General features: G+C 41.0%; 1 protein-coding gene across 4 annotated transcripts in view; it reads left to right on the forward strand.

Annotated features, from left to right (window-relative positions):
• The window catches only part of Myh10 (myosin heavy chain 10), a 141,670-nt gene that overhangs the window by 68,812 nt on the left and 48,541 nt on the right, over positions 1–24,317 (forward strand). For all 4 annotated transcript variants that reach the window (XM_048365454.1, XM_048365456.1, XM_048365453.1 and 1 more), the window contains exons 7-15: positions 4,558–4,621; positions 7,503–7,601; positions 9,659–9,802; positions 10,022–10,117; positions 12,747–12,865; positions 13,506–13,658; positions 17,552–17,725; positions 21,432–21,605; positions 22,112–22,226. In XM_048365454.1, the coding sequence (XP_048221411.1) occupies positions 4,558–4,621; positions 7,503–7,601; positions 9,659–9,802; positions 10,022–10,117; positions 12,747–12,865; positions 13,506–13,658; positions 17,552–17,725; positions 21,432–21,605; positions 22,112–22,226 (1,138 nt within the window). The remainder of the gene's footprint in view (positions 1–4,557; positions 4,622–7,502; positions 7,602–9,658; positions 9,803–10,021; positions 10,118–12,746; positions 12,866–13,505; positions 13,659–17,551; positions 17,726–21,431; positions 21,606–22,111; positions 22,227–24,317) is intronic.

The following is a 24,317-nucleotide window of genomic DNA, read 5'->3' on the forward strand; positions in this document are numbered from 1 at the left end:
CTTTGTATTTAGCCCAAAGCTCTTTCTCTGTCCCTCGCTATAGTGGGTAATGAAGCTGTGAGCCCAGCTATGGGAGGAAATTTGGCGAGGGGACTGATGACGAAGATGGAGCATTGCATGTTCTCCAAATAGCTGACTACATGTCTCAGTTATTTTGGAATGTTTCCTTAACTTTCTCCTATTGCTTCTTTGACTCTTAACATCTCTCTTATTTTATAAATCTCCCATAAAACAAGGGGAAAATAAATTCACTAAATATAAGATGGGTAGTGTTTAATTTTGATTTCAAAGTTGTGAGAGCTCAAAGTTAGCTGTGTAATAAATAACTTTATCCTATTGACCAAATAATTTCTTTCTGTTAGATGAATTTTGAGCTTCTAACTTATCTGAAGTAGCAAAGAGAAAGGAATAGGAAATAGTAAAAGGAAAGCCCCTAAGTAGCATGTACCGTTAACAGGTTTTTAAAAATAATTATTTAGTCATACATGTAGTACAAATCAGCAGGTTTTGCTGTGACATTTCCATGCATGCATATATCACAGTTTCATTATTCCCTTTTCTTGCCTACCTTTCCCAACCCAACCCAGCAACTTTTCCCTTTCCTGAAAGTCTGTCCTCTATTTTCAAGCCATTTGTTTTTCTGTGACTGGATAACCCCCAGCTTTAGACGTGATTCTATTATCTATTGCTGATTTCAAGTCTGGTGTTTATGGATCATGTTTTTAATCCATCTGAGGACAAGCCTAGGCTGAGCTGTCTTGGCCATTGTGAAGAGCGCCTCTATAGATGCAGGTATCCAGGTGTTTGTGTTGTACACTGGCTTCCTTTCCTTCCAGGGCATATAACCAGAAGTGGTATATATGGGGATCTATTTTTAGTTGATTCCTACTCAGTAGAGGAGTTTAACAGACATGTTGATGAAAGCCGTAAGTTTGTATTGCTAGATCTACTAAATTTTGTAAGTTAAATATTGTCGTAAGTAAGAATTAGGTGATGCCAGATGATTTTGGTTAACCTTTCTGCGTGCTAACAGGACAAGTTTGACAGAGTATTTGCTTGGGCAGTTCTGTTGGCAGTGTAGCCTTTGTAGGTTTGGAATAATAACATTGTTTTTTGACTACTGACTCTTAAAATAGCAGTTCTTAATTAACTCAACAAGCTATTGTATGAATGATGCAGCTGTTTAAAATTTATTAAAAAAATTTAGCCCTCACATAGAACATCAGGATCTAATTTTAGCTTTTGGGTTTCTTTTTTGAACAGCTCTAGCCATTCATATGGACTAAGTGTTAACTTGGTTCTTTTTTAGACGTCTTCCCAGGAACAAAGACAAAACATTGACTTTCAAAGAGAATAAAATTCATTCTGCCTTGTAATTGCCATATGGACCCACTGGTCCATTTTAAAATCTAAGATACATGTTGAGTATTTGTGATCTTATTTTCTGTATCTTGGAACAGAATTGGTTCATTTACGACCAACTATGCTACAAAAGGAATCAAAATAAGAATAATGGGAAAACGCTGCAGTAATGATCACATCATCTTTTAATTTGCTTATTGTATTGCTCACAAAGAAGCTGTGGAAAAAGACTTTTGTGGCCTACTTTTAGCTTTCAGTGAACTAAGTTAAGAAACTAGATGTTTCCTTTTTCCTCCTTCCCTCCCTTCCTTCCTTCCTTCCATGGCTGCTTTGAAGTTAGATTCCTCCTGCCTCAACTTCCCAAGTAGTGGGATAATACCACCACTCCCATGTTTCATTTCCTACTCAAGATGGCAGGAAGAAAATGAACAGGAAAACATCACAAATATTAGGCAGATCAGAAAATGGATGCAGAGACAGATAATACTGTGCCGGTGAGATCAATTCTATAAGTAAGGTCTCAAGAGTGTGTCTTCTGATGTTAGCCTACAATCTTCTCAAACTTAAGAGCAAGATACTTCTAAGGACAGAAAGTAAACATGACATTAGCTTCCAGTCAATCAGTAGAAACAGCTTCCTTCAGTATTTTCCAACAACTAGACTGTCTGCTTTGCTGAAAGGACACCTGACAGTCTTTCATCTGGTTTTTAGTTCAAAATGTATGTGGTATGGTTCATAGGTGAACAGTTTAACTAAAGTTGCACAAGTTAACTAGAAGAATGGACAATACAAAATGAAAAAGCAACTTGGGTTGATCATTCTAATTAGTGCTTCTAAATCTCAAATGAAAATGGATAGTTACAGAACAACAACAACTAAGACGTCCCTCTCTTCAAAATGATGGGATATGAAAGATTTAAATATACAGCACTGCATTCTAGCAAAGCGGTAATAAGTGAAAACCTATGAGCAGAGCAGGAAAGGTGCTTTCAAAATTACTTTGAGTAGCTGTTAGCCCCGAGTGTTGTATCTCGTAAAAATACAGGCTATATCAGCCAGGCATCAGAGGAGCACAGTTTGAAGCCGGCCTGTGCAGGAAAGTTCATGAGACTCCTATCTCTAATTAACCACCAAAAACTAGAAGAAGAGCTATGGCTCAAGTGTTAAAACGCAGCCTTGAGCAAAAAAAGAAAAAACAAAGCCCCAGGAACAGTGTGCATGCACGCACGCACACATACACAATGGATAGATTTCCTTACAACATAGATTGCAGTGTTTCAAAGACCATTATAGTAATTTTATTACACAAGAAAAAGAAATAACTGAGTGTACAAAATAATTATCAAAATTAATTCCAGGAAATGGAAACAAGAAGTTTTCTTGTTACTGTTTTCATTTTCTTTTTGTCTTGTTTGTTTATATGTCTTTGGGGAGGGTAAGGGGAGACATGGAAATGGGGGAATGACAAAAGGTAAATAAATGCAGCAGTGGTACTCATTGGACACTACATTGAAAATGAACTTATGGGTGGGGATAGGAGGGAAACACAGGGAGAGAGCGAGGGAAGGAGTGACACTGTCCCAAAAGAAATAGACTCTTTACCTGACTTATGTAATTGCCGCCTCTCTGTACATCCCCTTTATAATAACAATAATTTTTCTTAATTTAACAATAAATTTTTTAAAAAGATAGAACTTTGATTCAAATTAGCATTTAGTGAATATAGTATTCTTTATAGTAAATACAAGGAATTAATACTTTTGCAAAGTAGAAGTTTTCATTTTTGTCAGTTTATGGCCTATTAGTTTTTTATTTTATAGTTTATGCTTTTTGCATTCTAAGAAATCCCTAACTTAAAGTCATGAAGATTTTCCCATTTGAGAAGTTTTATCATTTTAGTTCATATATTTAGGCCTAAGTTTTATTTCAAGTAAATTTTTGTATATGGCGTGAAGTAAAGGTCTCGAGTCTTTCTGTTTTGTTTGATTTCTTTTTGCATATTTTCACATATCTTTTCTTTGCAAAGCCTATCCTGTCTTTATTAAAGTATCTTGGCACTGTTGTTGAAAATGCACAGTCCTTACACGTAGGGTGTGTTCCTGAATTCTATTCTGTTCCATTGGTCTCTGTGTCTGTCCCTATACTGATATTATACAATTTCATAAATTTATAGCTCTTGGAAATCAAGTAGTAGGAGATATCCAGCTCTGGGCCACTTTCTCAGAACTGTGATTAGCCCTATGTCCTTCCATTTCCTCAAAAATTATAGCATCAGCTTCTTAGTGTCCTCTCAGCATGATGAATGATTAGCAGTCCTAGAATGTTGTTTATGTTTCTTTGGAGTTGTTTCGTTGTTTTTGTTGCTTATTTGTTGGGTTTTTGTTTTGTTTTGTTTTTGTTTTTTCTTTTTTTTTGGTACTGGGGATCAAACCCAGGACATTGCTCTTGCTAGGCAAGTGCTTTGCCACTGAACTACCTCTCGGCTGCTTATTTGTTTTTAAAGTATCTAATTTGGCTCTTTGTACAAGTAAGCCATGACCATATTTTTATTTTTTTCCTTTTTTAGTGCTACTTTACCAATTTGGGTACTCAGTGTTATAACTTCATAAGTGAACTATGAAACAATTACTATTTTCTCTTTTCCTAAAGACAGTTATATGATATAAGGGAATCAAATATTGCTTAAAAAATTGTCAAAACTTTTATAAAGCCAATCCATCATTTTAAAGAAGTAATTCTGTCTTGTTATTTTTTATAATTGATGGTCTAGTTACATTTTGTATTCATTTTTGTTTTTCTCCTAGGTAGCTTTGTATCTTCCTAAAAAAGAATCTAGACATTCTAATTTAAAATCTGTCAATATAAAATAGGATATAGTATTTCTTTAAAAATGTTAAAATCTCTCATATCAGATTATTTAGAAAAGCTTTTAAAGTTCTAAACATTGAGTTTCTTATGTTCCTTTTTGTTAAATTTATAGTTTTATCATCTGAGTACGAAAATGTAGTATACCTTCCTGATGCTTTTTTTTTTTTTATAGATATTGAGGCCTTTCATTCTATTTGAGACAGTGTCAAAGAACTATTTTTTTTTATGTATACTTTTCATGGCACATTGTCTTATTATTTTATCATAGTACTCAGATACTCTACATCCTTATTTATTTCCAATTTTCTCTTTTTAATTTATTTCCAGGGCAAGTTCATTCGAATCAACTTTGATGTAACTGGCTACATCGTCGGGGCCAACATTGAAACCTGTATCCTTTCTCATCATTGTATAACCCCAAATAATTATTTAGTAGATCTCTCAACAGCCTCAACAGTGTCACTCCCACTGCAGGAAGTGTGAGCTCTTCTAGATACTTGTAGCCACCTCCAGAGTGGGGTGGATATTGCCATTTGCTTTTGGAGCCAGCCATAACCTATAGGTCTGGGGAGGTACCCACAACTACTCTGGCAGCCATTGCTTCCCTCCCCGACTTTTTATCATCTTCTATAATAAGATAAGCACATACTTAGTGAACAGGTCTTACAAGATGATGGAATTAAAATAATTTCAGTTAATATTAATTTTTTTAAAAAGCATTTCATGTCAAATATATAGAATGGCCCTAGGAAATATCACATGCATAGAATGGCCCTAAGAAATGTAGGTATAGTCAGGTATGGTGCTGCATGCCTATGGTTATAGCAAGACCCTGTTTGAAGAAAAAAAAAAATAAGGCTGAAGGTGTGGCTCAGGTGGTAAATGGCTTGCCTAGAAAGCAAAAACAAAACCAGGCAGCAGTGGCTCACACCACCTCCCACCTACCCAGGAGGCTGAGATCTGAAGATCACAGTTCAAAGCCAGTCTAGGCAGGAATGTCCATGGCATGACATTCTTATCTTCAACAAACTACTCAGAAAAAGCTGAAAGTGGCACTGTGGCTCAAGTGGTAGGGCATTAGCCTTGAGCACAGAAGATCAGGAACAGAGCCCAGGCCCAGAGTTCAAGCCCCATGACCAGCAAAAAAAAGAAAGCAAAAACAATCCTCAGTGCAATAAGTAAACTAACAGATTTTATAGATATAGACCGATAGATGGAGAAACTAAAATTCTGTTTCTGCACTTAAGATAAAAAGAAAAAAGTGGGGGCTGGGGATATGGCCTAGTGGCAAGAGTGCTTGCCTCATATACATGAGGCCCTGGGTTCGATTCCTCAGCACCACATATACAGAAAATGGCCAGAAGTGGCGCTGTGGCTCAAGTGGCAGAGTGCTAGCCTTGAGCAAAAAAGAAGCCAGGGACAGTGCTCAAGCCCTGAGTTCACGGCCTAGGACTGGCAAAAAAAAAAAAAAAGTGAAACATTTGAAAATGACAGTCATTAATTCAGTTTAATTTTGTTATACATAGCGTCATTCATCTGAGTATATTTTTCACCAAAGTGTGGGATTGTTTGGCTTAAAACTCAAGCTATTTGGCACATACAGAATTGCTTTATTTTGTGGACCTACAGAAGCTATGATCCCAAAATGAGGAAATGATAAGCCACATCTGTAATCCTAGCTACTGTGGAGACTGAAACCTAGAGGATCATGATTTGAAGCCAGCCTGGACAGAAAAGTCCACAGGACTCCATGTCCAATTAACCAAGAAAGTGCCATGCTGGGGGCATAGCTCAAATGGTAGAGTGCCAGCTGTGAGCAAGAAAGCCAAATAAAAGCACAAAACTCTGAATACAAGCCCCAATAGACATGAAAAGAAGAAAAAAGCAGACAATCCCTGCAAAACAGTAACACAGATTCTGTGAGATCTAAGTATGCCTCAACGCACAGGTAGTCAAGAAGCATCCGGACACCACACAGCAGTTCTACTCTGACCTCAGACGGCCTGGCTCACAGCCGGTGTGGACTAGTCTTATAATGCAGGTGCTGCTGGCAAGAAGCTACTGCGTCTGGGAAGCCAAAGCTCAGTGAGAAGCACCCATTGTGACAGTTCACAGCTGGCACCTGGGCCAGAGCTACATCTCGGGGCACTGGAAAAGGGACCTGAGGTGTGGAAGGAACAGGCCGCACCACTGTCACATGAGGCTGTTGCTTCAGAAAAGGGGCCCTGGGGGAGCAGAGTGGCCCAACACAGGCATGTGGACATCCCACCGAGATCCATTGGTAGCTCCACCACTCATTAGCTGTGCTCTTTTTTTTTTTTTGGCCAGTACTGGGCCTTGAACTCAGGGCCTGAGCACTGTCCCTGGCTTCCTTTTTGCTCAAGGCTAGCACTCTGCCACTTGAGCCACAGCGCCACCTCTGGCCATTTTCTATATATATGGTGCTGGAAAATCGAACCCAGGGCTTCATGTATACAAAGCAAACACTCTTGCCACTAGGCCATATTCCCAGCCCAGCTGTGCTCTTTTGATTAATTTTTTTTGAGTCTTCATTTCCATCTTTGTGAAATTGTGGTAACTCAGGTATTATAGAGCTTTGCCTTCATTGAACACCTTTTCTTTCTTTTTTCTTCTTTCTTTTTTATTTTTTGCTGCCAGTATTGGGGCTTGAACTCGGGGCCTAAGCTTCTTTGCTCAAGGCTAGTACACCACCACTTGAGGCACAGCTCTACTTCTGGCTTTTTTGGTGTTTAATTGGATATAAGAGTCTCACCCAAACTTTGCTGCCTAGGCTGGCCTCGGATCTTAGCCTCCTGAGTAGCCACCAGCGCCCACCTCTTCTTTCTTTGCTTTGCTTTGCTTCCTTCCTTCTCACTTCTTCCTTTTTTTTGGTCAAGATTGGGATTTGCTTTTGCTCACTGGCTGAGCCATGCCTCTAACCCCAAAAGGTGGGTGGATTGTTTCTTTTATTTTTTTTTTTACTTTAGTTTTACTAGCTATTTGCAGCACCTTGTGAAGTGCTGTGGCTTTTTAATGACTTAGGAGAAGGAAGGTGGAATGGGAGAAGGGAGCTCCTTAGTTGCTCCCAGCCCAGTGATTGTGGGTCAATAAGGAACATGAGTTGCATGTATTTTCTTTTTCTCATATGCAGTCCTTTAGAATGGACTATAGCATAGCTGATGTATATCTATGAGAGAAAACATTGTTTCAAATTAAATTCATATAGAATGAAGAATCCTTTTAATAGTTAATCCTTAACCCTCTCTGCTCAGACCTTCTGGAAAAGTCTCGTGCTGTTCGCCAGGCAAAGGATGAGCGCACTTTTCATATCTTTTACCAGCTGCTGTCAGGAGCTGGGGAACACCTTAAGTGTAAGTGATCAGGCTTTTACTCTTCTCATTCAGCTGTAACGTAAGTTTCATTGATGGAGAACAGGTTTGAGCAACAGATGTACACTGTGCATGCACACATGCACATGGACACACAAAACCCCCAGATATCCAGCTAGTCAAACCCTGAGAAAGAAAATAGAATTGAAATGCTACGCGATTAGGAAAGTACTTGAAATGGCAGGTATATAAGTGTCATTTTAGCTTCTGAACTTTATTTTTTTTTAACAAAAATTTAGGTTGGAAGACAAATGATACATTTTTATCCAATTCTGTTTCAACATTTATAGATGGAAAAGTAAGGAAATGTTTACCAAATAAAGTAGTAGATGAAAGGCTTTTATTCCTAGAGTTGTAAGTAAATGTATGTATGTTCCCTTCTTATCAAAAGACTCATTGGTGCCAGGTTTCCGTGGTTCACCCTGTAATCAAAGCTCCAAGAACCAGTACCACGGGGGTGGGGTGGGGGGATGGAAGGAAGGAAGGACTGCTGGTGGATTTGATGGATTGTCACAGGCTTAGAAGAGCTGAGCTGGGCAGGGCAAACGGCATTCTAATAAGGATGAGAGTTTTGCTAAATCAAGAATAATGGAGAGAGAGAATACACAACTTCCAGTCCCCTAGTCCCTCCTGAGCCTCAGTCCTGTATTGTTTATGTGGTTATTGTCTAGATATGACAGCAGACACATACACAATGTTTCATGGAATGTGGGCTTTAGTTACTCACATTCATCTGTGAAAGCATCGAACCCAGAAATTAATTAGAGAAAGACCTGTAAGGGGAAAATACTAAGCAACATACAGTAATTCCCAGGGAAAGTCTGAAAGTTCAAGATTATGCAATATGACAAGAATAAAATCCTCAAATTCAGGAGATAATAACTGCAATAGGAATTAATTAAATTTTTTAAACATTATTGTGTTAAATCAGACTAGAATAGGAAAGCAGATAGTTCATAATAGAAGTCAGAGGTGCTGTAGGTAAGAATTGGGAGAGAGGAGAGACAATGGAAATTTAAGTATAGCAAGAGAGTTTGCTACAGGGAAAGCTGGGTGCACCTGTGTGCATTTGTCCTAGGGACAGATCACCCTGTCCATTTGATAACAAACTGCATCAGTGAGCATTCTGGTCAGAAGAGTACTTTGACCTGTTGCTCAGCGCTGTAAAGAGGAGCCAGCCACTAAATACACTGGCTTGGGAGCTGGGGGTTCAGTTGAAGAGTCCATGCTTAGAATGCACACAGCCCTGCGTTTGATCCCCTAGCCTCACAAATTGGCTTGGAGAAAGCATTTGAAGGCCTTCACAGGGGTCAGAATGTCCTTGTTGGTACCTGGGCCTTCTACATCCTGTCTTTCTTATGTTCATGGAAGCTTTCATAACCGACCTCAAAATGTTTGATGCAAACCAGGCTGCTTATGTAGCTTACTCCTGTAATCTTAGCTACTCAGGAGGCTGAGATCTGAGGATCATGGTTTGAAGCTAGCCCAGACAGGGAAGTCTTTGAAACTCTTATCACCAATTAATCACCCCAACAAACCAGAAATGGAGTTGTGGCTCAAGTGGTAGAGCACTAGCCTTGAGCACAAAAGCTCAGGGACAGTGCCCAGGTCCTGAGTTCAAGCCCTAGGACTAGCCAGGAGGGCTTGGGGTAGTGGGGGAGGGGGGGAGCATGCACAGAATAATTTTAAAAGCTTTCCTTCAAAAGATGACTATTTAAATCTGGAAACAATAAAAACAACCTGGACAATTGAGTCACTTCCCAGCTATCCAATTTAAAACTCAGTATTATACTGTACAGAGCACTGTTGTAAAAACTCCTGCTGAGGTTTTTGCATTGTTCCCTCATTTCCTTTTTCCGGTACAGGTGGGGGGGAAGTAGTATATGTCTATGGGTTTATGTGAATATACAAAAAAGGAAGAAAATGTACCTGCTGGTAAGAACTTCAAGACCCTGTGTCCTATGACGCCTTAGCCCATAGGTGCTTTCTTCTGTTTAAGGAGTTTTTATTGTGTTTTATTCCATTGTATTTCCCTCCAGCCGACTTACTCCTCGAAGGATTTAGTAACTACAGATTTCTCTCCAATGGCTACATCCCCATTCCGGGCCAGCAGGACAAGGATAACTTCCAGGAGACCATGGAGGCCATGCACATAATGGGCTTCTCCCATGAAGAGATTCTGTGTATGTGTGACTCCCCCACCACTCAGGAGTATATGGATTGGGTGTCAGTTCTCTAGGCTAGATTTGGTTGGGAAGACCCATGTTTAGTTTTATGAAATCCAAACAATGTATCTTACCAAGAAGTTCTGTATAGCTAATGTTTAGCACAAAGTATGAGAATATATCTGTTACATTTTTGATGGGTTGTTTTTTCCTTTCTTTTTTTTAATCAAAATGAAGCAATGCTTAAAGTTGTATCCTCAGTACTACAGTTTGGAAATATTTCTTTCAAAAAGGAGAGAAATACAGATCAAGCTTCCATGCCGGAAAACACAGGTAAACTGGTGATTCTTTCTATTCAGTGGCTTGTTGTGTTCTCTAAGAATATGTGGCAACATTCTGTGCTTCCTGTGTTCCCCAGAAACTTTTTTTTGGGGGGGGGGTCTTACAACTTGAACTCAGGTCCTGGACATTGTCCCTGAGCTTTTATCTTGAGGCCTATGCTCTCCCACTTGAGTTTCAGCTCCACTTCTGGCGTTTTGGTAGTTAATTTGAGATAAGAGTCTCACAGGCTTTTCTACATGGGCTGGCTTCAAATTGAAATCCTAAGGTCTCAGCCTCCTGTGTAGCTAGGATTATAGGTATAAGCCATGGGCACCCAGCTCCCCAGGAGTTTTTTAAGTTAGCATACATTAGTTACATGGAGGTAGAGGGCTTTCCTTGTGACATTTCCACACATTTTTACAATGTATTCCAATCCATCTTATACCTCTACCACACTGTCTCACACCCTTACCCTCTGTCTCTGTCTAAAACAATTTCAACAGTTCTTTTTGTTCTACTTTCATACACATAATCTACTTTGACCATATTCATCCTCATTTCCTCTGTTAGTTCATCCTCCACCTGATAGTTCCTACTCCCTCCAACAGAGCCTGTTTCTCTTTCCTCTCCTTCCAACCTCCTATTAATCAAAACCCTTTTTTTTGTAAGTCATATATATATGAAAATGTGTGTACCTCTCTCTTTCACACACACACACACTACATTTTCTATATACATTTATCTGCTCTCCCCGAGGAACTCTTGATCAAGATGGCCAACCCAGTTCCCTAACTGAGGGAAGGGGACAGTGTAGGACAGAGAACAGCAGTGCCCACTGTCTTAGTGGTAATGGAGAGGACAGGAACTCAGCTGCAGGAGACCATGCAGCTTGCCTGGAAGGGAGCTATAGCTGCTCAGGTCTCAACAGTTTTGACTTTGTCAGAAAAATAAGTCTAGTGTTCCAAAGAAAGTTAGAAATCTATATTTTGAAAAGAAATCTTCCTGTTTTTATAAACACTGGAAATAGATTTAAGATGGGTACCAGTGGCTCACACCTGTAATCCTAGCTACTCAGGAGGCTGAGATCTGAGGATAGTATTTCAAAGCCAGCCCTATCAGAAAAGTCTTGAGACTCTTATCTTGAATTAATAACTGAAAGCTCAGGCCATGAGTTTCAGTCCCAGGATTTACACAAAAGGGACAGAAAGAAAAAGGTGGGGGAAGGATTTAAATTGATACTAGTCAGGAACAAAAAGTTTGCAAACCAAAACAATATTTTTTGACTGAATATGGCAACCCACACTTGTAATGCCAGCACTCAGAAGACAGCGGCCAGAGAACTGAGAATTCCAGAGACCTTATCTCAAAAGATAAGGTCTTGCTTGCTCACCTGCTAGTCTCGAGTCCAAAGGGAAATGAGGAATGTCTCTGTTGCTCTGAATGGTTTACCCCTCCCCCCCAGGTCACTTCACCTCACAAGGGCATCCACTGTGTCCCACAAGGGTTGAAGTTGGACATAAATCATGTCACCTACCTTTTAGTCTTTTTTTCTACCAGTCCTGGGCCCTGAACTCAGGGCCTGGGCACTATCCCTGAGCTAGCACTCTACCAGCCTAGCAGTTTTTTTTTTTTTTGCCAGTCCTGGGTTTGGACTCAGAGCCTAACCACTGTTTCTGGCTTCTTTTTGCTCAAGGCTAGCACTCTGCCTCTTGAGCCACAGCGCCACTTCTGGCCATTTTCTATATATGTGGTGCTGGGGTATCAAACCCAGGGCTTTATGTATACGAGGCAAGCACTCTTGCCACTAGGCCACATTCCCAGCCCAAGGAGCACTCTTAAGCCACAACAACATTTGCAGCTTTTTCTGTTTATGTGGTACTGAGAAATTGAACCCAGGGCTTTGTGCATGCTTGGCAAGCACTATACCACTAAGCCCAGCCCCAAGTTGATCTTTTTTTATCAACCAATTTGGACTTGCTAACACTTAACTCTGTGTGGGTCTTGCAAGGAACTTGTCTCACTTCTCCCCATGGTCACCATTTCCAGATCACATTTTTCCTAGCTCATTATCTTAGCACTCCAGGAGCCTTTTGTGCATCATTCAGTCAGAGAAGTGGGATTGCTTCTGTCCTCCATGTGGCTCTCCTATGGTTCTAAGTGATTTCAAATGAAGCCATGTAAGATTACTATGTATTAGTATAGTATGGATTTAAAATGTAATATCCTTCCAGACACTGGTGGCTCACATCTGTAATCCTAACCACTTAGGAGGCTGAGATCTGAGGATCGTAGTTCTGATCCAGCCTGGGCAGGAAAGTCTGTAAGACTCTTATCTCAATTAACCACCAAAAACCCAGAAGTGGAACTGAGCCTCAAAGTGGTAGAGCACTAGCCTAGCCTTGAGTGAAAAAGCTCAGGGACAGCACCCAGGCCAAGTTCAAGCCCTACAACCAACAAAAACACAATCTCCAATAGGCAGATGAGGATTGGTATACACTCCTAAGAAGAACTTCAAGCCTTTTTTTTTTTTTTTTTGTATAATTGAATGGTAACTAGGGTTCCCCCCCCCCCAAATGTTTGTTGGATGTTATGATTCAATCATGTGTGAAAATGTTGTATTTGGGGGATTTTTCTGCTTCAGTTGCACAGAAGCTCTGCCACCTGCTTGGGATGAATGTGATGGAGTTCACTCGGGCTATCCTCACCCCCCGCATCAAGGTGGGCCGAGACTATGTGCAGAAAGCCCAGACCAAAGAACAAGTAAGTTCAGTGTTTCCTTTCATTGCACCTGTGTTTAAATGATGAGCAATGATATTCTGATCGCCATGTAACAAACTGACTCTATAAAAATTCTAATTTATGCATGCGCCTTAGTAGTAAATGAGTAATTTTTTTCTGTGTAGCATATTAAAAGTAAAGTTGAAACATCAAGTTTTCCCAAGTGTGGACCTATAACCCAGTTGGCAAATGAATACTTCAAGGTCCAAACCAGCCTGTGCTGGGTGCCAGGCAGCAAGGGCAAAGGAGTTACATTTACTGTTTAGCTATAGACTGCTTTAGGGAGTACACTAATGGCTTTGACTAAGAAGATTGGGAGGTGATTTTTCTGTGGCAAAGTGTCAACTGACCAAGCTGAGACAGATGCTACTGCTCAGAACCCTGGGGCCAGGAGAGGAGTTTAGTTCTCCAGGCATCTTTGCCCATCCTCCAAAATGATTATCCCACTTCTATTTAATGGTATTAAAACTGCCCCCTGTTAATGTGTGGAATTGAAATGGAATTAAACAATACACATTTCAAGTTTTTTTTAATTCTGTGTAACGTTCAACTCTATATGACAGCTACTAATGCTTCCTTGAATTTATTTCCCTGACAAAATGTTAATATTACCTCATTGTAGGCAGATTTTGCAGTGGAAGCATTGGCAAAGGCTACCTATGAGCGGCTCTTTCGCTGGCTTGTTCACCGTATCAATAAAGCTCTGGATAGGACCAAACGACAGGGAGCATCTTTCATTGGAATCCTGGATATTGCTGGATTTGAGATTTTCGAGGTATTTCTCCTTCTTTCCCGCCCTTCTCTTCTTCATGATTGTTTGTTCTTTAGCAAATGTTCGGGGTCATTATGAATCAGGTCCAGTGCCAGGTACCAGGAATATGACAACAAATAGATTCAGTGCTGGCCATTCTACTACAGTGAAACAAGTAAGGCAAATAACCACTTAGATGGCAAATGTGTGAGTAACCCAGTGAAAGGTCCTGTGATAAACAGCAGTAGGGGGGCAAGGAACAGTTTTACCTTTAAACTATCTGGAGTTTCCTTTTTTTTTTTTTTTTCTGTTTATGTGATACTGAGGAATCAAACCCAGGGCTTCATGCATGCTAGGCAAGCACTCTACCACTAAGCCACATTCCCAGCCCTCTGTTTGGGGATTCTTAAAGGACAAAAAGCTGTCAACTTCAGAATGCCTTCCTCAAGCAAGTGCAAATCCAGTTGCCTCTATATGGGAGAATGTTTGTCAATGCTTAGAAACTGCTGGAAAGCCAGGATGTCTGGACATAGCTGATCAAAGGGAAAGGGGAGTTAAAGACATGGAGTAATAGTATGGTATCAGAGTAGAAGTAGGGCATCATAAAGACCATGTGGCAGAGCACGGTGGCTGGCCAGGCACAGGTGCTACCTTGAGGCGCAGGGAGAGGTGAGTGGCACAGTGGCCAGCAGTGTCCTGTAGGGTTCCATACATTGCACTGTGCATCTGGCTAGATTTTTCCAAGCACACCATCCAGACAGCAGAGGCTTGCGATCACATCCTTGCTGACAGATGTGCAGAGAAGCTGACAGAATGTTGTTTTTCTAAAAATAAGTATCTTTTTAACTTTAGATGCAAGTAGAAGCAACATTTCAACAGATACAGTTTGTCATTCTTCTTTGATAGTCTGCATAGCAAATGGAAATATTAACTAACTACCTCTTGTGATCAGTGTGTTACTTTAGCTACTAAAGGGTACTGAATTTCCTTGTTTTAAAATGAACCCCTTTAAAATGTTGTGTCTGTCCTCCTAAAAAGTAAGGCATCTCTGAGAGTAAGTACCTCTATCCACCAAGCCTACCACTGCAATGTTATGAGATTGTTGTAATATATTACCACAGTAGTTGAACTATTACCACAATAGTTCAGGCCCCATATGGTAAAAAAAAAAAAAAAAAAAAAAAGGAGAGAACCACCTTACTCTCCAAGAGTAATTTAATATCATGGAAGTGTAATCTTTCCAAAGCTCGTGTGTAAACTATATATTTGTTTAAAATATTTTCATAAGAACTTTCAAAGGAGAGAGGGACCAATTTTCTAAAATCAATTTACAATACAAGGTAATAAAAAAGAACAAATAATGAATAGACAAGAAGTATTAAGTGACAAAGCATATTATAAAAAGTATCATTTTAACATATGAATATACAGACAGAAAAAAGAAAATAGTTGCAAAAAAAATTCCAAGTTTTTTAGTGAGCATTATTTGTTATGAGAAAGAAAGGAAAAAAGTATAACTTTTCACTATTCAAAAATTGGTTCAGGGGCTGGGAATATGGCCTAGTAGTAGAGTGCTTGCCTCATATACATGAAGCCCTGGGTTTGATTCTTCAGCACCACATATATAGAAAAAGCCAGAGGTAGCGCTGTGGCTGAAGTGGTAGAGTGCTAGCCTTGAGCAAAAAGAAGCCAGGGACAGTGCTCAGGCCCTGAGTTCAAGCCCCAAGACTGGAGAAAAAAAAATTGGTTCAATTGTGTTAACATCCTTATAGTAAGTGCTTTGCATCTTTGTAAAGAATGAGGAGGATACTGATATTAAAAATCTCCAAGATACACTGTTTCTTGTGGTGCTGGGGATCAACCCAAGGCCTAGCCCAGGTTGGGCAGCTGCCCTACCACTGACCTACATCCCCAGCCCTTCAAGATGTATTAATTAAAAAGAAAAAAAAAATCTAGCAATGCACTGGTGGCTCACACCTGTAATCCTAACTACTCAGGAAGCTGAGATATGAGGATCTCTGTTCAAAGCCAGCCAGGGCAGGAAAGTCCATGAGACTCTTATCTCCAATGAACCACCAGAAAACCAGAACTGGTGCTATGGCTCAAAGTGGTAGAATGCTAGAGAGTACCCAGGCCCCAAGTTCAAGCCCCACAACTGACCAAAAAAAATCTAGATCACATACTCATTTGTGCATGCATAGACTGTTTCCAGAACAATCACAAAAAATAGGTGACACTGGTTGATTGTAGGCAAATGTGTGGGACTGAAGCAAGATTAACTTCAGTGTGGTTCTTTGTTCATTTCAGTTTTGATACCATGCATTACTGATTTTCTTTTTTTTTTTTTTTTTTTTTTTTGGCCAGTCCTGGGCCTTGGACTCAGGGCCTGAGCACTGTCCCTGGCTTCTTCCCGCTCAAGGCTGCTAGCACTCTGCCACTTGAGCCACAGCGCCGCTTCTGGCCGTTTTCTGTATATGTGGTGCTGGGGAATCGAACCTAGGGCCTCGTGTATCCGAGGCAGGCACTCTTGCCACTAGGCTATATCCCCAGCCCTTTTTTTTTTTTTTTTTTTTTGCCAGTCCTAGGGCTTGAACTCAGGGCCTGAGCACTGTCCCTGGCTTCTTTTTGCTCAAGGCTAGCACTCTACCACTTGATCCACAGCGCCACTTCCAGCTTTTTCTATACACGTGGTGCTGAGGAATCGAACCCAGGGCTTCATGTATATGAAGCGAGCGCTTTACCACTAGGCCATATTCCCAGCCCCAGCATTACCGATTTTCCTAAAAAGTCAGTTGCTGGGGTTGGGGTATAACTCAAGTGGTAGAGAGCATGCCTAGATAGCATGAAGTCCTAAGTTCAAATTTCAGCACTGCCAAAATAAAACATCTCGTTGCCCTGGGCGAGGGAATGTAGCTCAATGGTAGAATATGTACTAAGCATATGTGAGACTCTGGATTCACACCCCAGCACCACCCCTCTCTCTCTCTCTCCCTCTCTCTCTCTCTCTCTCTCACACACACACACACACACTAAAAATAAATTATTTTAAAATATAGTCAATAGTTTAGCATGAAAGACAAGTAGGTATTTGTTTCAAAAAAAAAAAAAAAAGAAAGAAAAGACACTCATGGAGTCCACTCTAACCAGGGTTACATGATCCTAAAGCTCAGCAAAATCCATTTACATAGACATAAGTAAGCAGTAGCACTGTAGAAAAGTGGGCAGAGTTCAGGGGACAGAGATAGAAAGATGCTCAGCAATGCAGCATCGCTTTTGCTATTGACAGAGATCAGGCATTTGTTAAGGGCTGACTTAGAAAAGCAATCGGGAGCCTTACAGGTACCAAGCACATTCTGTGTCTCATCAGGCTGAACTCCCAGAAAGAATCCTGTGAGGTGAAGATGCTTTTAGTCAATTCTTCCCTAGTGTGGAGTCAGAAGCCTCAGTGGCAAACAGAAAGAACAGGACGGATATATTCTGTAGATTCCTCGCAGCCCCTGGACACTTGCTCTCCTCCAGGCTCTGCCCTTCCCAAGTCTCTTCTTCTCACTTTCTGTTTCATGTATTTCTTCATTTCTGTTTCCTGATAGCTCATCAGTAAGAACTGACATTTTATTTACAGTTGATTCAGTTAACAAACAAGTTTGTCTTCTTTTCTTTTTTTAATTTTTGTAATTCAGTAATGTGACATAACCCTCTATGGTTCATTTTTCTTCTCAAGAAGGTTGGAAATGGGGAAGTGAGAAAGAGACACATTGAGAGAGATCCCTCCCTTAGTCATTAGCTTTGGATAAAACCAATAGTGACACTGGTACCTAACATCACTTTTTTTAGTGAACTTTTCCATTAACTTGATAGCTAATTCTTCCTGCATTCCTTTCTCTGCCACCGCTTGGATATTGACTGGACATGTGCAGCTGAACTCCTTTGAGCAGTTGTGTATCAACTATACCAATGAGAAGCTGCAGCAGCTGTTCAACCACACCATGTTCATCCTGGAGCAGGAGGAGTACCAGCGCGAGGGCATCGAGTGGAACTTCATCGACTTTGGCCTGGACCTGCAGCCCTGCATCGACCTCATAGAGAGGCCTGTGAGTGGCCTTCCTCTCTAGCTTCCCATCTCCTTCAAACAGAACCTTAAGTTAATTTTCTAGTGTAAATTGGCTGGGAAGGTGGTACTCAGATAAAGTATCTTTGTTCTGCCCTGGCATGGGAGCAGAGATGATGGCAGAATATCAGCACACACCTATAAACAGGTGTGGACCCATCTTGCATGCTTGCTTCTTGGTTAGCAGGGATACTTGTTTAAGGACCAAACACATCACATAAATCCATTTTTTAAATAACTTAAAGATTGCTGTTGTAAGTACAAAGATGTTTTTACTTGGGTAAATTATTTTTATTTGAAGCCTCAGTGTTAGTTTTGGAGGAGGATGGTCCTTTGGCAGACAAATTTTTAGTGACCATCTAGAAAACATCAGAAATTATTTTCTGCCAGTGGCCAGTGGCTTATGTCTGTAATCCTGACCACTCAGAAAGCTGCATGAGATCTGAGCATTGTGGTTCGAGCCACCTTGGGCAAGAAGGTTTATAAGACTCTTTAACCACCAAAAAGCTGTGGTTCAAATGGCAGAGCACCAACCTTGAGTGAAAACACTAAGGATAGTGCATAGGCCCTGAGGTCAATTCCAGTACTTATGGTTGTGTGCATGCACACACACACACACTATTTGATATGCAGAAGTCTGTAGGGCTATGTATAAGTCATTCCCTTTGTAAACTCCAGAGTTGGGAGCATGGCTTGGTCCTTGTGGACCTGGTCTTGGAGCCAGAGAAAACAGCAGAACCTACTGGTAGCTCCTGGACTCCATGCTATGGGTTGTAAGTGATGCTCTGTAAATCTGAAGTGCAGAGACCACAATCAACCAGCAGAAGCATAGAGACTTCACAGATATAGATATGGATAAGGGAGAATGGTCACCCCACAGTAGGATTTTATGGGCACAAAATAGCAAAAGAGCCATAGGTCAGAAAAATTTTTAAGCCCTGATTTGGTTTTTTTGGGGGGAGGAGGGGGTGGAGTCTCTCAAGAGTTCTCTGCTGGTGCTGAAACTTCTGGTGAGCCACTCACACCCACTTTAGAAATGGTATTTTAGGAAACTTAGTCAAAGTTTTCAGAAAGAACTGGAATAGAGAAGATAGGACTTTGATAACAGCCACTTATACCTAAAAATTTCTAGAGTGCATAGTTGAATTCTTTCCTTTTTCCCCTCCCCTGTTGCCTCTATTTCTCATTTTTCCTTCCCTTCATCTTCCTTCCTATCCTCCTTACATTGACAGGTACTTCTAGGCCCTTCCCCTACAAAATACCTCTCTGTTCCCTGACCTTGTTATCCTTATGTAAGGCAAAGTCAGCTCAAAAAGGGGAGGAAAGAAGCACAGTCTACTGCTGATTAACTGCTTACCTCAAGTTTAGGATTATTCTACTTATAGAAATAAGAAGTGACTTTTTTTTTTTTTTTTTTGTCATGGAGCTTGAGCTCAGGGCCTGGACAATGTCTCTGAGCTTTTTTTGCTCAAGGCTAGCACTCTACCACTTTGAGCCACAGTGTTACTTCAGATTTTCTGGTGGTTAATTGGAGGTAAGAATCTCACAGGCTTTGCTGTCCAGGCTGGGTTTGAACTGTGATCCTTAGATTTCAGCCTTCTGAATAGCTAGGATTATAGGTGTGAGCCACCAGAGCCCAGCTGGAACATGTTTTTCTTGTTGTTTTTTTAAGATTAAACTATGAGTTTGTTGATTAGAAATTTAACTGCAGCATGTGAAATAATACCCACTCATGGTGCCATTGGAAGTCTCTGGTGAGACCTCCCCATATTGTGCCAGGCTCATCTCATCTTTTACAAGCCCTGCCTCTGCCTAGCTTGGGAGTAGGGCAGTAGCAGGCAAGTCTGACAGCCTATCATTATACACACAAAATGTACATTTGTATGTTACATAAATGTAATTACATCATACAAAAATGCAGACTCATACATGTGCAGCTCTTTAAAAATACCCAAGTAATAGAAACAATGAAGTATCAAGATCTGAAGTCACCAAAATCACTCAACTTAGAGAAAAAAAAAATTGTGTTTGGGATCCTGTTGCAGAACCTGAGAATATTTTCATATGAGGGAATGAGAAATGTAAAAAACAGGGTCAAAAAACATTTGATTATCTTAACATTCATTTAGAGCTTCATTTCTCAGTGCATTAGCCAACAGGTATAAATTGAGTCTGATTTTCCTTTCCCTTAGCTGATCTGAAACCCAAAAGTTCTTTGAGGTGAGGGAACCCCAGGGGATGAAGGCCTCACTGCAGGATTCCCTCTGCTTCTCCCCTTACTAGTGTTCCAGTCAACCCTCACTTTTCTCTGATCATGATATTACGTTGTTGAATTCACATTTAATTGTAACTTACATTTTAAAATGGTATTGGTAGCCAGCACTTCTCCAGTAAGTATAAAGGATTCTAAAGGATTATTCACAAAAGCCAATCTTCTGGTGAGCTCTAGAACTGGTGCAGCTTCAGTCTATGTCACACACTTGCCATACGTGCAATGTGGCAATAAATGATGACCTGGAAGCATTGCAAGTAGACAATCACAGTCTCAATGTTGTAGTTAGTTTCCATGTCACTTACCTCCAAAAAGTAAGTCATCCCAGAGAATGGCAAGCTATGTATCATTTAGTTACTTATTTTTAAATTTTCTATTTAGCAATTAAGGTATAATTCACACTCCATAAAATATACCCTGTATGATTACAGCTCTTTGGTTTTGGTCATATTCATAATGTTGTGAAGCTGTCACCACTAATTCTACATTATCATCCCCACTCCCCTGTCAGCCATCACTACTGACCTACTTCCTGGATTTACCCAGGTCTTTTGTCATTGGACTCCTAATTAAGTGACATAAAATGAAATGCCCAAATGTTTTTGAAATATGTAAGTGATGAACTATTTTATCATCTCCCTTGATAAAATCATAGTTTTAACTATCTTACCAAATGTGAAGTGATATATTTGATTTTATCATCAATTAAAAACTTAAATTGCATAAAATGTACAGGATCAAGCAGCCTGTCAGTTGGGGTTTTACAGCAATTTCCCCAGCCAGTTGTTGAACATAAACATTCAATTTTATCTCTTAGCCTGCTCGCCTCTAATTTCTTTTCTGCCTTCCTTTATTTGCTATTTTTAGGAACCTTATGTATGACATATCTATTTAAAAGTTTCCTGGGCCAGGCACTGGTAGCTCATGCCTGTAATCCTAGCTACTCAAGACGTTGAGATCTGAGGATCGTGGTTGGAAGCAAGCCTGGGCAGAAAAGTCTGTGAGATTTATCTCCAATAAGCCATTCAGAAAAAGCCAGAAGTGACACTATGGCTCAAGTGGTAGAGCACTACTAGCCTTGAGCACAAGGAGGCTCAGTGTCTGGACTCGGGCCTGTTCAAGAACTCAAGCCCCAGGACTAGCAAAAAAAAATGTGTGTGTGGGGGGGGGGGGTATGTATATGTATATGTATATGCTGGATAAATTACTCATCATCCATTTTCTTGCCTGTACTTAGCAGATAGTATCCCATGTTTAAATTATAAACTTGTCACAGTTTGACCCTTATTTTCCATCCTCACCGTATGTTTTTTCATAGATCTTCATGCAGCTCTAATGACCATGAAGTTAAGATGTTAAACCCAGTAGTGCTGGACTCATGCAAGCCTTGTGTGTTCTTGTTGCCTCTTGCTATTAGGCCAACCCTCCTGGTGTGCTGGCCCTTCTGGATGAAGAGTGCTGGTTCCCGAAAGCCACAGATAAAACCTTTGTGGAAAAGCTGGTTCAAGAGCAAGGTTCCCACTCCAAGTTTCAGAAACCTCGGCAACTTAAAGACAAAGCTGACTTTTGCATTATACACTATGCAGGAAAGGTAAGAATCTTGTTTTGTTTTGTTTTTTAAGAACAAACTTGTTAATAGCAGTTGCTCTGTTTGTGATTTTGCTGCAGTTTATGAATGAATCACAAAAGTGATAGTAAACACTTACACATGCTTATCCAAGCACTGGTGGCTCACACCTGTTATCCTAGCTCCTCAGAAGGCTGAGATCTGATGGCAGGAAAGTCTATCATACTCTTATTTCCAATCAGCCACCAAAAAGCTAGAAGGGGAGCTCTGGCTCAAGTGGTAGAGTGTCAGCCTTTAGCAAAAAAAGCCAAGGGAGGGCATGAGGACCTGAGTTCAAGTTTCAGTATTCATAGTGGAAAAGCAAATAAACATTTACACATGCTTAAATATAGTATACATTACAACTGTCTACCGTTGAAGACAAGCCATTCAGGGGCCTATGTGATGAAAGTGACTCAGGCTTAAGCTGTTTCAGTTTTGTGTTTGGTTTTGTGTTCTCCATCTCACCACACTGGCTGGGTGTGGGATAGGTGGACTACAAGGCAGATGAGTGGCTGATGAAGAACATGGACCCCTTGAACGACAACGTGGCCACCCTTCTGCACCAGTCATCAGACAGATTTGTCGCCGAGCTTTGGAAGGATGGTAAGACGTGTTTGGCTTGTAATTAAGTGTTGCTAGCATCTTTTAGAGTTAAGACTTACGATTCTTATATACATCCTGTGTGTATGTATATATGTATATAAATATATTCTTTTTTCCCCTGCTTTAATATCTTTCTTTCCCTAGAGCAGGGCTGCCATTATATCAGAGGTTATCCATTTTGAGAATACATGGGGTAAGAAATGAATAACATAACAAGACATCTGCCCTCTGGTCAGATGCAGTGGGGAATGTGGAACCATTCCAAGCTCAGAGCCACAAAAAGCTGCACCGTGCCTCAGTCTCCTCATGACAGTTCAGTTACACTTTTTCCATCAGACACACACACACACACACACACACACACACAGTGGCTGGTGAATAAACTCTCCAACTCTTTGCATACAGACCAGTTGCTTCTATTTCCATTAGGTCTCTGAGTTCTTTTACATACATGTGTCTCGGGTAATTTGGTGATGTTTATTGTAGACTAGTTTTACTAATAGAAGGAAACCAGACCTTCTGCATGTCTCTGCATGTAATAGGAACCTTGTCTTCCTAGAGTTTACCTCTGCTGCTGCTTCTCTTCCACCTCTTTTTCTTCATCCTTCTTCTCTCGAACCTCTTTGCTTGTCTCAGGTCACATCGCTTGGTCCCAACCCCAGAACTGTCTGCCTAGGCCTTGACGCTGAGGCCAGGCCTACGTCATTTCTGGCTCCCTCAGCTTTCTCTGTAGCATCTCAAGACCTATTCATCTGGCTATCCTCTCGGAAGTCAGGGAAAGAAGCACAGAATTGAGAAAATAACAGGCTTCGGGCCGTTAGAGCAAAGGCTCCCCAGGAATTCCCCAGTGCACCAGAGCATGAGTTGAAGGAAGCCTACATCACTGTGTCCTGGGACGCATCCACATTGGAGATTGGGAGAATGATAGCTCCCCAACAAGTAAAACAGAAGCTTTTCAGAAGTCTTCGTATGTTTAAATGCTACTGAGTGCACAGTGTTATGTGCAATGAAGTGCAGTGGAGAGTGCTACCCAAGAGCAGAGAAGGGGAGCCTGGGATTTGGGTAGACTTGGCAAAGCCTTTCAAGGGACTTGATGGCATGGAATCTGACAGCAAGACCCAGAGCAGGAAGCAGGACTGTCTTCAAGTCATCACAAAGTCCCTAGTGCTAGCAATGCCAGCACTAGGCAGGTGGGAAATGGCTCCCAAAGGGAGCAGAGCTGAGATATGTCAGTCCTAAATACTTGATATTCCTAAGGGTCAGTTGCATTGTGACTGGTGGGTGACACAGTTTGCATAGGCGCACCAGGCTCACTCAGCACCTCTCCCTGTCACGTCCAGGTCTGAGCTGTTGAGTGCCAGAGGAATCTGTAATGAGTGCTGTGTGAGTGGCACAGAGTGAGCCTCCAGGGATGTACATCAGAGGACACCACGGGGTGCTCAAGTAAAACATCAGAAAAGAAGGGGCAGTTTCCTTGGCCTTTCAAAGACAATAATGATTTCTTTTTGTCTGTTTTCAGTTAGTTTACCTTAGCTGTACAAAGGAATTTGTTGCTCCATTTCCGCACGTTTACAATATATTCCAATCAATACTCTGGTTTCTGTTCAGACCGTATAAATCTTTCACCTTTTACAATATATTCCAATCAATCTCACCCAAAAAAAATGCTGATTTGCTTTTTTTATTAAAGGATGAAAGCTAATCCTGAGTGCTATACTCGGTGTGTTCAGCACTAATTTATGAGCATGTTGCATTCTGGCTACAACTTCCACATTTGCTGGCAAAAGATCTGCATAGGCTAACTCTTCTGGGCTGAGGGTAGCAGGACCCAGGACAATCCAGGACACCTGTGAAGTGTCAGGAGCATTGTTTGACTGCAGAGGAGGGCGCAGACAGAAAGGGTGAGTGACAGGAAGTGGCAGTGGTGGAGGCCAGGGTCAGCCCTCAGGAAGTCCTGACAGCCTGGCCCAAAGGGGCTGGGAATGTGGTTTAGCAGTAGATTACTTGCCTTGCATGCATGAAGCCCTGGGTTCGATTCCTCAGCACCACATAAACAGGAAATGCTGGAAGTGGTGCTGTAGCTCAAGTGGT

This window comes from Perognathus longimembris, chromosome 17 (genome assembly GCF_023159225.1).
Source record: "Perognathus longimembris pacificus isolate PPM17 chromosome 17, ASM2315922v1, whole genome shotgun sequence".
NCBI classification, from domain to species: domain Eukaryota; kingdom Metazoa; phylum Chordata; class Mammalia; order Rodentia; family Heteromyidae; genus Perognathus; species Perognathus longimembris.